The sequence below is a fragment of the Macaca fascicularis genome, chromosome 12, assembly GCF_037993035.2.
Source record: "Macaca fascicularis isolate 582-1 chromosome 12, T2T-MFA8v1.1".
NCBI lineage: Eukaryota > Metazoa > Chordata > Mammalia > Primates > Cercopithecidae > Macaca > Macaca fascicularis.
This window is the reverse complement of record NC_088386.1, coordinates 87,903,736-87,916,090: the sequence shown is the minus strand read 5'-3', so window position 1 is coordinate 87,916,090 and position 12,355 is coordinate 87,903,736. Positions and strand designations below refer to the sequence as shown.

Here is a 12,355-nt window from a genome sequence, read left to right as displayed (position 1 = left end):
GAGCTGGCTCGGGGAGCAGCCTTGGGGTTGCAGGCTCTTGTGGGAGATGCTGCTGCTGCTTCCAGGCCGGCCAGAGCGGTTCTAACACCATCGCCTCTCACCCTCTCCTCCCTGCAAATCTCTAGAAAAACGTTCCTGGCCTCTCCGCCGCGACATTCTCAGCCTGCATCCCCCTACAGTCTAGGCGGCGCGCTCCCGCACGCTGGAGCACTGGGCGCCAGCGGGACGCCCTCTCCCGCGCCGGCTCGCCCCTCTCTGCCCTGCTGCTGCTGCTCCTATGACACCTCCGCCCCCACCATCTCCAGCTCGGAGAGACGCCTCCCAGCCGCGGCCGGCGCTCGCTGCCCCGGGTCACGCGCGGAAGAGAGGCGCTAGTCCGCACCCTGCCCTCGGTAGGGGGCGTCCTGGAGCGGAGAGTGAGACTAGTGGTATATGACTATGCGGGTAGCCCACCATGAAGCCCGAGCTTCTGACTTGAGCCAGCCCCGCCTAGCCCCACTCGGGCCGGCGCCCGGCGAGCGAGCCCATCTGTGGCTTCCGCGGCCGCCTCCTCCTTGCATCCTTGCACCTCCTCGTCGACCCCTCCCTCCCGGGACCTGCATCCTGCTCCACCAATCAGAGTCCGACTGTCTCTTTCCACGTGACCCCGGGCGGGCTGAGGACCTGCTGCTTCCCAAACGCCAGAGGGATGCGGGCGGCAGAGCTTGATAGGCGGCTGCCGGGCTGCGGGGCGCCTTGACTCTCCCTCCACCCTGCCTCCTCGGGCTCCTCTCCTCTGCCCCTGGACTCCCGTCTCCTCCTGTCCCCCGGCTTCCCAGAGTTCCCTCCTTATGGCAGCAGCTTCCCGCGTCTCCGGCGCAGCTTCTCAGCAGACGACCCTCTCGCTCCCGGGGCTGAGCCCAGTCCCTGGATGTTGCTGAAACTCTCGAGATCATGCGCGGGTTTGGCTGCTGCTTCCCCGCCGGGTGCCACTGCCACCGCCGCCGCTTCTGCTGCCGCCGTCCGCGGGATGCTCAGTAGTCCGCTGCCCGGCCCCCGCGATCCTGTGTTCCTCGGAAGCCGTTTGCTGCTGCAGAGTTGCGCGAACTAGTCATGGTGCTGTGGGAGTCCCCGCGGCAGTGCAGCAGCTGGACACTTTGCGAGGGCTTTTGCTGGCTGCTGCTGCTGCCCGTCATGCTACTCATCGTAGCCCGCCCGGTGAAGCTCGCTGCTTTCCCTACCTCCTTAAGTGACTGCCAAACGCCCACCGGCTGGAATTGCTCTGGTAAGTCCAGAACCCCCGTCCCCGACCCCTTAACCCCGCAGAAGAACACGCGTATCCAGCACAGACCAGCCTACCCTAGCGCGCCTCCTCAGCCCCTCACCTCCTACTGCCCTAGACTCCTAAGACCACCCACCTCTATCCAGAGAAACACGGAGAACTGTTCCAGGCCCGGAGGTAGGGGGTAGTTCTGGGATGGGTAGAAAGTGCAGGTGTAGCAGGAAACCTTTGCATGCTCGCGCTTACATTGGAGCTGAGAGAATTTTGAGAAATATTACACGGGATGGTTTTCTGGGTTCACTGGAAAGAACACCAATCCCAGGGGAAACACAAAAAGAGAAGCTTTGTCATCATTAAAGAAAAAAGTCTTAGTAGGATGAGGAAGAAATAACTTTATGAGAAAGAATGAGCGAGAAAGCAATAAATCAAATGGTGACTGCAGGGGAATCGCTGATTCCTGGCAAAGGTGCCATGAGGGCGCACTGGTCTCCCATTCAAGACCAGGTCACACAGATTCTAAAGGAGCTGGATTTCAATATAATCAATTTCTCTCTCTCTCTCTTCCTCTCTCTTTCTCTCTCTCTCTCCCCCCCCCCCTTCCTCCTTCTCTCCTAGGCGACAAAAAACATTGGTTTTGCATTCCAGTTATGCCCCTCTCTTGCTTCCCTAAGACTTCCCTCTACCCTAGTAGAGGGAAGTTGAGAAAAAGAACACTTTGCGGGTCTCCCAGGCTGGAGTGGGCATAACTGAGGCTGGTCAGGTTCCGTGTAGGCTAGCCGAGGGCGGAACCGACCTCAGTGGGCGCTGACTCCTCCATTTCTGGACAGGCTTCCGTGGAGTGGGTCAAGCACTCTTCTTGCTCGCTTGGGTTCCTTCAGATTCTGACGGCAAGAGCTTGGCAGGCTTCGCTCTGCTGAAGCTTCCTAATTAAATAGGGCCAGAGAATGGGAGTTGCTGCACTCCTAGCTGGCATAGCATTTCGGTTTGACAGCCTGTAGTATACTGGGCAGAATTGTGGTGTAATTTCCTTGGCATTTTAAACTCCGTTAACATGCCTGGGTATTGTCCCCTAGGTGTGGTCTGTTCTAGTTTTAGCAAGTGTGTATGTAATTTTTCATCTTCTGTAAATATAATTTTGCTGTAGTTAAATCTGGCTGTGAATAAAGTGGCTTTAAGGATGTATGTGAGCTGAAGTGTATGTAACTTTAGAGAGGAGGGAATGACCAACTGTAACTCATAGGGTGAAAGCCTGTATAGTTCCTAGTTATTACTACTGTAAATGCCAAAAGGAAAATTATTATGCATCCTTCTAATTTATCCTTTACAAAGACAAGTTGAGATGTGCAACCCTATTAGATTTGGGTCAATAGATTGTTCTGTTTTTTTGGCAGTTTCTAAATTTGGCATTTTAATAAAACTCAACATGTTTCTGTAACTTCTTGATTCATGCATACATGTGTGTTGTTTTTGAAAGAATAAGTTTCACTTTGCTTTGTCTAATCACTTTTTAGATGCTTTATTATAGTAATAATTATGAGTCTGCAAAATCAGTTTTTGGAAATGTTGATGGCTTTGTAGTCCAACACAGACTGGTTTGCTTCATTCCTAGCCCTTGCATTGTTTTAGGAAATAACTAACTTAAATGTGAAGTTGACATTTGCAATCAAGAAATTCAATATTTGCCAGATATTTTAAAGGGGACGGCATAAACTAAAGAGAATAAACTGGTTTTGCAGATAGGTTGTCAAGAACTTGACACCCCGCTCCCACCCCTGTTAACTTAGAGGTGATCAATCTTCATTTGAGCCAAACAGACCATCACAGAAAACACTGTGCCTGTTTATCTTTATTATTGAGGCTTTGTTTCCTCTTTGTCTGGATAAATTTCAAATAAGGGTTTGTTTCAGTCCTTGAAGCAAAAGAACAATTAAAGATGGGGAAGTGGTAAAAGGGCATTCAGAGATCATCACTAGCTCTTTTCCAAAATGTGGAGTTTTGTGGTCATAAATATTGTCCACCTAATGAGCAAAAAAAAAAAAAAAAAAAAAAAAAACCAGGAAGCAAATGTTAAGCACCACTGTCAATATTAATGAAGCCTTAAAAAATAGCACTGTCAGAAAAGGATATTAAAGGAGAATTGACTAGAAAAGAATTGTGGAAAATGGAAACGAATATTGATCACTTAACTAGATTTTGAGGTTATCAGTAGATGGTGACCTTGCAGTACAGCTATAGTTGTTGGATTTGAAATTTAGAACAAGTATTTTAAAGCTTCAAGATAGTGTTTTTTGTTAAAAATCTGTAACATGTTTTAATGACTGGAGTGTTCTCTTTAAATTTGAGGTTATGATGACAGAGAAAATGATCTCTTCCTCTGTGACACCAACACCTGTAAATTTGATGGGGAATGTTTAAGAATTGGAGACACTGTGACTTGCGTCTGTCAGTTCAAGGTAAGAAGTCTTATATTTGCATCTTCTAATTCATTAATGAGACTGCAAAGCAGGGATCTCCCTTTACAGCCTATCACTTGGAAATTTATAGCTATGCAAGCTAAGAGGGAAGCTGGCACCAAGCAAAAGTACTGGCAAGAGAGCCAACTGATGTCAAGAAGACATATACTTTTTGGAGAAATGTATATGCCAAAGTTATAAATGCCACTGAAGGTAGAAAGCTTCAGGTTGTGCTTTTGGGATGTCAAAGAAAATTATGTTTCTCTGACCCTTCTAGCATCATTTTAAAAGTGAATTGACTGGGCATAATAGTCAAAGTAGGGGGTAAAAAGTGTGAACTTGTGCTTTTGTTCTTTTTGATGGGAACTATCATCTTTTTATCTTATTGCTATCTGTTTTAATGATCTTGGCCTTTATTGCCCTTGCAACCTGACTAGGTTTTTAAGTTAGCTCCTTATTAGTGTAACTTCAAAACTTTGTTCTAATTTGGAAATCATGGAACTTATTAATTAATATATGTCAGCTTTTTCATAGGTACCACCCTCAATTAGAACTGAATCCCCTAGGAATCCAAAAGAGCATTTAGATCCACAAGTTATTTTATGAACATCAGGAAGATGTACTTTTTCTTGTGTTAATTTATTTTAAGTAACAAAGCTGGCATCATCAAAACTAGGTTACTAGTATATATTAAAGATAGAACTTTTAATGTCATTAGGATGCTCGTTAGCTAACAAATGCTTTCCACCATGTAAGTTATAAACCTTTTCCTCTCAAAATGTTCATATAATCATGTAGAACTTCAAGTAGCATGGGTGTTGTACCAATAGCCTATATTTGCCCTTGAGCATTTTAAATTACTTTAAAAAATACTTTTAAAATCCGACAGTATGACTCAACCAGGAAATATGCACATAAACAAAAGTACATGTGAGATAAGGGAAACTTTTCTAAGAATAAAAAAATACAGAACAAATAAAAACATTAAACTCAAATTTAGACCTAGATATCTGGTTTAATAGGTAATATTTAGAATTATTGATGAAATTTAAATATTTTAGATTGAATTTGACCTCCCACTAAGAAGAGAATTCACATTTAAATAAAGTTTAAGTGGCTTTTAGAAATGCTAAAACCTTCTTAGACATTATTTTCTTCTTTCTAAGAAACATAATATGACAACTGATATTTGTAAAGTGCACCACCTCCTGGTGGGTGAGTACTGCTGTGACTGTACAGTTTTTTAGACCATACCATAGTGTCAGAAACATATTCATGCATATTTAATATGCATGTAACATCAACTTCTAAGGTCTCCAGCCACATTAAACAATGTCATTATGTACTTTCAATGAACTACATGAGAGAGATAGAGCATGAGAACTCTCCAATTCATACTTAACCAAATGTTAACTAAACAGGAAAAAAGCACAATTGGATAAATCATTAATTAAAGGCCCAGAGAATTTTGTGAATTTTTCCTTCTTTCCCTTTTTGATTTCCATAAATTTGTCTTATTTTCATAACCATAGATAGACAAAAGAAATGAACTCATAAAAAATATCAAATGAACCAGGAAAAGCATTCCTGAAGTGTAAAGCCATGGTTCTAAGATTTCACCAGGAGAAAAAAAAAAGGGGGGGTTGACAGAACTCTAAAGGAACAGAACTGTAAAGCTGCAAAATGAAAATAAATAATCTTCTTGTTAAAGGAATTGTTTTCATTTTATACGTGCTACGGAAGATTTTGGTAAAACTTTTATCAACAAAAATATGTGTGTTTTTCATACATTGGTCAGTCAGCTATGTTTAGCATTAATTTAAATAATTGTTAAGTGGAATCCATGGGGGAGTGGCATCGAATGCAAGTTTGAGTAAGAAACTAAAATGTAAATTTGCTTTTTGTAATCCTTGTGGCATTTGAAATGTACTAGTGTATTACTACTGCTATTAGTTTGTGCTTTGCAATAGTTGTCAATCTGGCAAGAAAAAATAAACATCTCCCTAGTGGAAAATGTAGACTTTGCACATACCAAGAATATAGAGTGGCTGAATTAAATTGAAGATCAAAGAAAAGTATAAGTTGCATGAAGAATAATAAATAGGATATTTTAAGCTAAGAGTCTCTTGAGTCCATCTTCTCCAATACATGAATTTGAGTTTTTTGGTGTTTGTTATTTTAGCCCTAGTATCTGATAAAAAGGGAGAGGTATTGAAAATCTATTTTCCTATGTATTATTCTAAACTTCTGTTTCTTTCTCTGCTGCCTTTTCAGGTACAAGCAAGCATTCCTCTTTTTTTTTTTTTTTTTTTTTTTTGTTTTGTTTTGTTTTGTTTTGTTTTGAATTTTTGGAGACAAGAGTCTTGCTGTGTCGCCCAGGCTGGATAGTAGTGGTGCGCTCTTGGCTCACTGCAACCTCCACCTCCTGGGTCTCCCAGCGATTCTTGTGCCTCTGCCTCCCGAGTAGCTGGGAATACAGGTCACTCCACCATTCTTAGCTAATTTTTTTGTATTTTAGTAGAGACGCGGTTTCACCATGTTACCCAGGCTGGTCTCAAACTCCTGCGCTCAGGAGATCCACCTGCCTCTGTCTCCCAAAGTGCTAGGATTACAGGCATGAGCCACGGCACCCAGCCTGCAGTCTATAGTCTTTCTAGCTGAGAGATAAATTTCAAAGAGAAATGGGCATATATTTTTATATCTATAATGTTTACAATTTGCCTTATCACTGGAACACTAAAGTAAACATTATTAGTCTTCACCTCTCTTAGATGATTTTAAATAAATTGATTTCTATCCTTCAAACATATTATCTCATTTATTTCTCACAACTCAGTGAGATGATTGTTTTCTCTCCCCTTTTTAAAACTTTTATTTTAGGTTTGGGGGTACATGTGAAGGTTTATTACATATGTAAACACGTGTCATGGGGGTTTGTTGTACATATTATTTCATCACCCAGGTATTAAGCCCAGTAAGTATGAGGATGAAAATTTGGAGACAGTAAATGGATAGACAGACAGATAGGTAGGTAGGTAGGTAGGTAGGTAGGTAGGTAGATAGATAGATAAGAATAAAAGTGGGGAGGAAGGAAGCGAGGGAGGCAGAAAGGGAGGGAAAAAGGAAGGGAGATACATGTAGATATTTATAGATAACCCTGGTCATGCAATGATCAATAACTACTTTATAATTTAAAAATATTATGAAGCCTTATGTTTTTCAGGTATTACCTAATTCAAATACTAAATTTTTTTTTAATAAGTCATGCTTTAGATCTAAAATTTTCTTATTACTAAGGCTGTGTAACAGACTGCCCAGCACTTAGTGGCTTAAGACAATGAATATTTATTTTGTTCATGAATCTGCCATTTTGGCAGGGCTTAATCAAAACAGCTCACCTCTACTCTCTTTGGCGTTAGCTGATGGTGAGGGGAGGGAATTCAAAGGCTTGATGCTATACTGATCTGAGGGTTCTCACTCATATGTCAGACTGTCAGCTGAAGACCTTCTTCTTCTCCATGTTGATCTCTTTGCATGGGCAAGTTTTGTCTTCCTCATAGCATAGTGGCTGAGTTTCAAAGTCAAGCATCCAGAGAGAAAGAAAGAACCAGGTAGAAGCTATATCCTTTAGTGACCTAGCCTGGGAAGGCACACAGAGTCATTTCCACCATAGTCACAGGCCTGTCGACTCTTAAAATCATAATTTTTTTTACATTTAAAGAAATATAAATCACAGAAAAGTAAAAATTACTTATGGAATGGCCAAAGGATTGGAACATATGCAGATTTTTAAAATCTTTTTTCCTTTTTGGAAGAAAAATATACCATATCCCAAGCCATTCTTCTTAAGCCTTTGACAACTGGGAATATAACAGAATTGACTTAACATCTGTTGAGCACCTTCTACATGCCAGACTCTGTGGAAGGGGCTGGCAATATATAAAACATAAGTCATACGTGAGCTTCTAGATGCTGAAATCTCAGCTCAAAAAACCTATATTAATCAAATAAGCAATAAATCCTATGAAAAACTTCTCACATAATTTTTATTAATTTGTAGCAAAAATGAATTTCATACATTCTAGTGTGTCAAGTTATTGACTCCACTAGTGTGGGGGTTAGCCCATTTTGGAACAAAATTCTTCTATTGAAAAACACTTGTTTGGAAAATAAACATAAGATTTTAAAACATAGAAAAATAGAATCACTTTTCCCCCTGAGAGGAAGTTTGTACAACACATACATTTATGGACCTAACCATCTGAACTCGAGTCTTGTTTTTCCTCTTACCAGGCAACTGTATGGCCTTTAGCAAGTCACTTAACATCTCAGTCTGTCTCTTCATCTGAAACTGAGCAGTATCATGAATATTACTAAAAACTATTTCCAATAATTTGGCATATTTTAATGCAGTAGTTAGCGTATTTCATGCTTAGGGTTAGCCTGTTTCCTCTTGTTTTTCTAGTTCTAGAAATGCCATGGTTTGATGTTAGAGTTAAAATACATATCATACAAAGCAAATAATTTACATTTCTTTGTGTAAGTATTACAAGATGTTTCTCGTTTTAAAAACATGACTTTGTTAATTTCCCAAGTGTTCCAGGTAAGCATTTCAAGTGGGAAAACTAGGCTATAAACCTGTTAAATATTTCATTGTTGACTAACATTCAAAAAGTCCTACACCAAGGCAGTGAAAGAAATAGGAGGACCTAGGACTAGACTCCCACTTATGAGCTTTCATCATTTAGGACGTGCATCCTCCTTGTATTCTTCATATTAATGAGTGCAAGTCTTGATACTAAGGGCCAAAAACATCATGCCAGTAATCTACAGTTAAGCTCTTTTCAGCTCTGTAGAAATCTCCCTTTTGGCTTGTGCGTGGAACTTGGCAGCTCTGTTTTTAGAACTGTTCGAATTTGGCTTACTGCATCCCTCAGAAGCGGCATATGAGCACTTTATCAGTTTATTCGATATTTTAAGATGCATATCAGCATTGTGTACTAGCAGTTGGGAGAGATAATAAATACTTTCCACTCCCCACTCCCAGTCCACTGACTCTATATTTGAGTAATCTGAGAAGGACAAATAAATAAAATTTAAGGATTGGAGAGAAGAAAACAAGGACCCAAATAATCTACACACAAAGTATTATAAGCAGGGATGGAGATGGAGATTGAAAAGTAGTCTGGGGCAAGAATGCCAGGCCTCAAGCATTAGATGTTAGTCCAGCTAGTCATAGACATATTATGACTCTCTTCTGTCTACTGAAAGGATCAGCAAGTCTAGCGATCATAATGTCACCAGCTGTTTCCTTCTTTCTGGTCTCTCCTCCATGTGCTCAGACACCATTGTAGTGTTCGTAGATCAACATAATCCTACCTACATTCTCCTGTCTCAGGTTCTGATCATAGCACATTTATCAAGCACCTATCCCTGCACTTTCCTTGCTGGCCACAGTTCTGGCATGAGCACAAGCCACATTTATTTGTTTTTTTCAGTACTGCTCATTGGAAAATTCAAATCTTCACAGGCATTTTGCTCTTGCCTTCTTTCTTGAATAGTAGTGCAGATGCTCAAACCTGTGGTGAGTCAGTTTTCAGATGTAAATTAAAACAAATTTTTGGAAAGCTCCTGGAAAACAGTGCTTACACAGGTATCGTCTAATCAGAAGTCAGTTGCTGATTGAGTTAAACATTAGCAAAAGATTAGTGAAAAGCTCTAATCAAATCAGTTTTTTTTTTTTTTTTTAACAGAATCTTGCTCTGTCACCCAGGTTGGAGTGCAGTAGCTCAATCTCGGCTCACTGCAAGCTCCACCTCCCAGGTTCACGCCATTCTCCTGCCTCAACCTCCTGAGGTAGCTGGGACTACAGGCGCCCGCCACCACGCCTGGCTAATTTTTTGTATTTTTAGTAGAGACAGGGTTTCACCGTGTGAGCCAGGAAGGTCTCGATCTCCTGACCTCATGATCTGCCTGCCTTGGCCTCCCAAAGTGCTGGGATTACAGGCGTAAGCCATCAAAACAGTTTTTTAAATATAATCACATACATAGACTGAGTCTGGGAGACAATAATGTAACTGTGGAAAAGAATTACTATATAGAGGACTTGCAGAATGTCTAGATTATATATTGTAGAAATTAAGACAAAGAATATTTTTAAAATATGTGCTAAAGCAATCTGTTAGTAATTATGGTCATCTTAATATGACTGTCATCCCATTTGGGTTTACTGTTTGGAAAAAAGTTGATCACAATTACCAAAACATTATATTTAAGTTGTTAATAATATATAAAAAAATAAAACTCATAAAATTAGGCTTTCATTTCAAAGAACATTGACATTTAAATTTGTTATGACACTTAAGCTATTATTATATAAAGACAAAGAGCAAGAGTTAAATAGATGGTTAGGAATAAGGAAGTTTAGGTATTGTAAGGAAATAGAGTAAAATAATAAATTTCAGGTTTTAATCAATCAGATTATCAACATGTTGAGAGGTGTTTTCTTTTGCATAAATTCTTGAGTTGAAGTTTATTTATGATAGGGTTTTAGGTTTGTTATCATATATATTTAAACTTTCCTACCCATCTCACTGTATTATTGGTTTATTTTGTATGTATTCTGAACTCACAGAACATCAAAGATTCAAATATATTAGATAAAAGTAAAACATAGAGAAGAGTTTTTACATGCATCTGTAAGTATGATTTTCCTTTCTTAGTTTCTGGCATAGGTGAGCATATAAAGATAATAATCTTGATCATTATATTGTTTATAATTAAACAATGAAGCACATCAGTAGTAGTAATCATGAGATAATCACATCCCTGGTGTAATTAGCACGCATAGGACAAAGCCAAGTATCATTAATGCCTTAGAGTATGATTATATTATGATGACTATACTCTGTAGGTTGCCTTAATTTTCACTGTAATATATATACTTTTTTAATAATGAGTTTCTTTTAAAAATGAACTTTTCTCTTTATGGAATATCTATTAATAGACATACTTTGGAATAGTCAGTAAAGTTTACTTACAGTTCAGTAGTTGTTTAAATTTTTCTCTGTGTTCCATAATTTTGTTTCTCTCTAGACCATATCCATATCTATATACAATAAAGAGGTATAAAAATAAATAAGTAAATCAGTATCTTATCTGAATATTTAGAAACTTACAAGGACTAGAATTCAATAAAAATTCAATTAAATTCAATTTAAAAAACAACTAAGAGTTAATTGATTTATTTGGCATTTTGGCCATATACTTCCACTCCTAACACAGATAGACATTACCTGTTTTTGAATAGCTTGAAATTAAACTGTATTTTAATTTTTTCCATCAAGTCATATGGGCTACATACTAAAAATAATATTAAGTAGTATTAATATGTTTGTTGCTATATCTTTGTTGTGCTACTTGTGCAGTCACTTTGTTGGAATTGCCTGATAATTTAGATGCTTATTTTTGCCCTATCTAAGTCAAATGACTGGTTGGCTAACTTGAAATTGGCTTTGTGAATCTTTCAATGATGCCCTTATGAAGACTCATTGGACACAATTAGAATCATTGAAAATGAAGACAAGTGGTTTCTTTTGCAAATTATTACTTCTGTTCATCATGTCAGAGGGATGCAGTCTCCAGTACTAACTATAGGCTTACATCTGTGTATTTCCCAGTGCAACAATGACTATGTGCCTGTGTGTGGCTCCAATGGGGAGAGCTACCAGAATGAGTGTTACCTGCGACAGGCTGCATGCAAACAGCAGAGTGAGATACTTGTGGTGTCAGAAGGATCATGTGCCACAGGTATGTGCGTGATCTTCTTTGAAACCTTCTGCCTGGATTCCAAATCCAAAAACTATGTCTTTCATTTCTTGTTATATCATCTCCCAATAAATAATTCAGATTATATATTGACTAGACAAGCCTGTATTGTTTTGTTCAAAGCATTTATTATTCTTATTCTTTGTCATTTTTACATTTCAAGTCACTTTTGGAAGAAAGAGGGTATCTACCATAAGGACAGTGGTAGATTTAAGGACATATGTTATTAAATGAAATACAGGCAGTTTGAATAAAAGTCACATATAATTAGAAATCTAGATTGACTGCCAACATGCCAAATATGGAGAAACCTATGTATGGATAAAGTTGTATTATTTATTTGTGTGTTTGTTTGTTTTGAACAATAGCATTATCTGCTGAAAGGCAATTTTGCAGATTGGGGCTCTGAAGTTGATGTCTAATCTTAGCTCTACAAAATGGTCTTATTATTAGGTAGATTATATTGACAAATGTGTTTGTAGTTGACATAATTTCTAATGACATGTGTCATTTCTGACTCAATTAACCTGGAATTCTACAAAGTTTTTCAGTCAAGTTTACCAACAATGCTATAAAGGAAGTAAGAAGAAAGAGAGACTTCATATGCTCTATAGCTTTTCAAGCTTTCCTTCTATCTATAGTAGTTGTTAGAGCTTATGCTTTAAAATGGGAAGTGCTTTAAAATGGGCCTGAGTTTTCAAGTTAAGCTTGATATCAAAGTCACATGTGTTATAGAGACTTTAAGATGCCATGGTAGTTGTTCTTAATGCCAAATAAGCATCTTTCTGGGAAGTCATAATTCCTGAGAATTTAG

At 39.0% G+C, this 12,355-nt stretch overlaps 1 protein-coding gene across 2 annotated transcripts in view; it reads left to right on the top strand.

The window, feature by feature from the left end:
• Positions 1–682: 682 nt before the first annotated feature.
• The window catches only part of TMEFF2 (transmembrane protein with EGF like and two follistatin like domains 2), a 256,081-nt gene continuing 244,408 nt past the window's right edge, over positions 683–12,355 (top strand). For both annotated transcript variants that reach the window (XM_005573793.5, XM_074009603.1), the window contains exons 1-3: positions 683–1,264; positions 3,605–3,714; positions 11,394–11,523. In XM_005573793.5, coding sequence (XP_005573850.1) covers positions 1,093–1,264; positions 3,605–3,714; positions 11,394–11,523 — 412 coding nt within the window. In that variant the 5' untranslated portion in view covers positions 683–1,092. The remainder of the gene's footprint in view (positions 1,265–3,604; positions 3,715–11,393; positions 11,524–12,355) is intronic.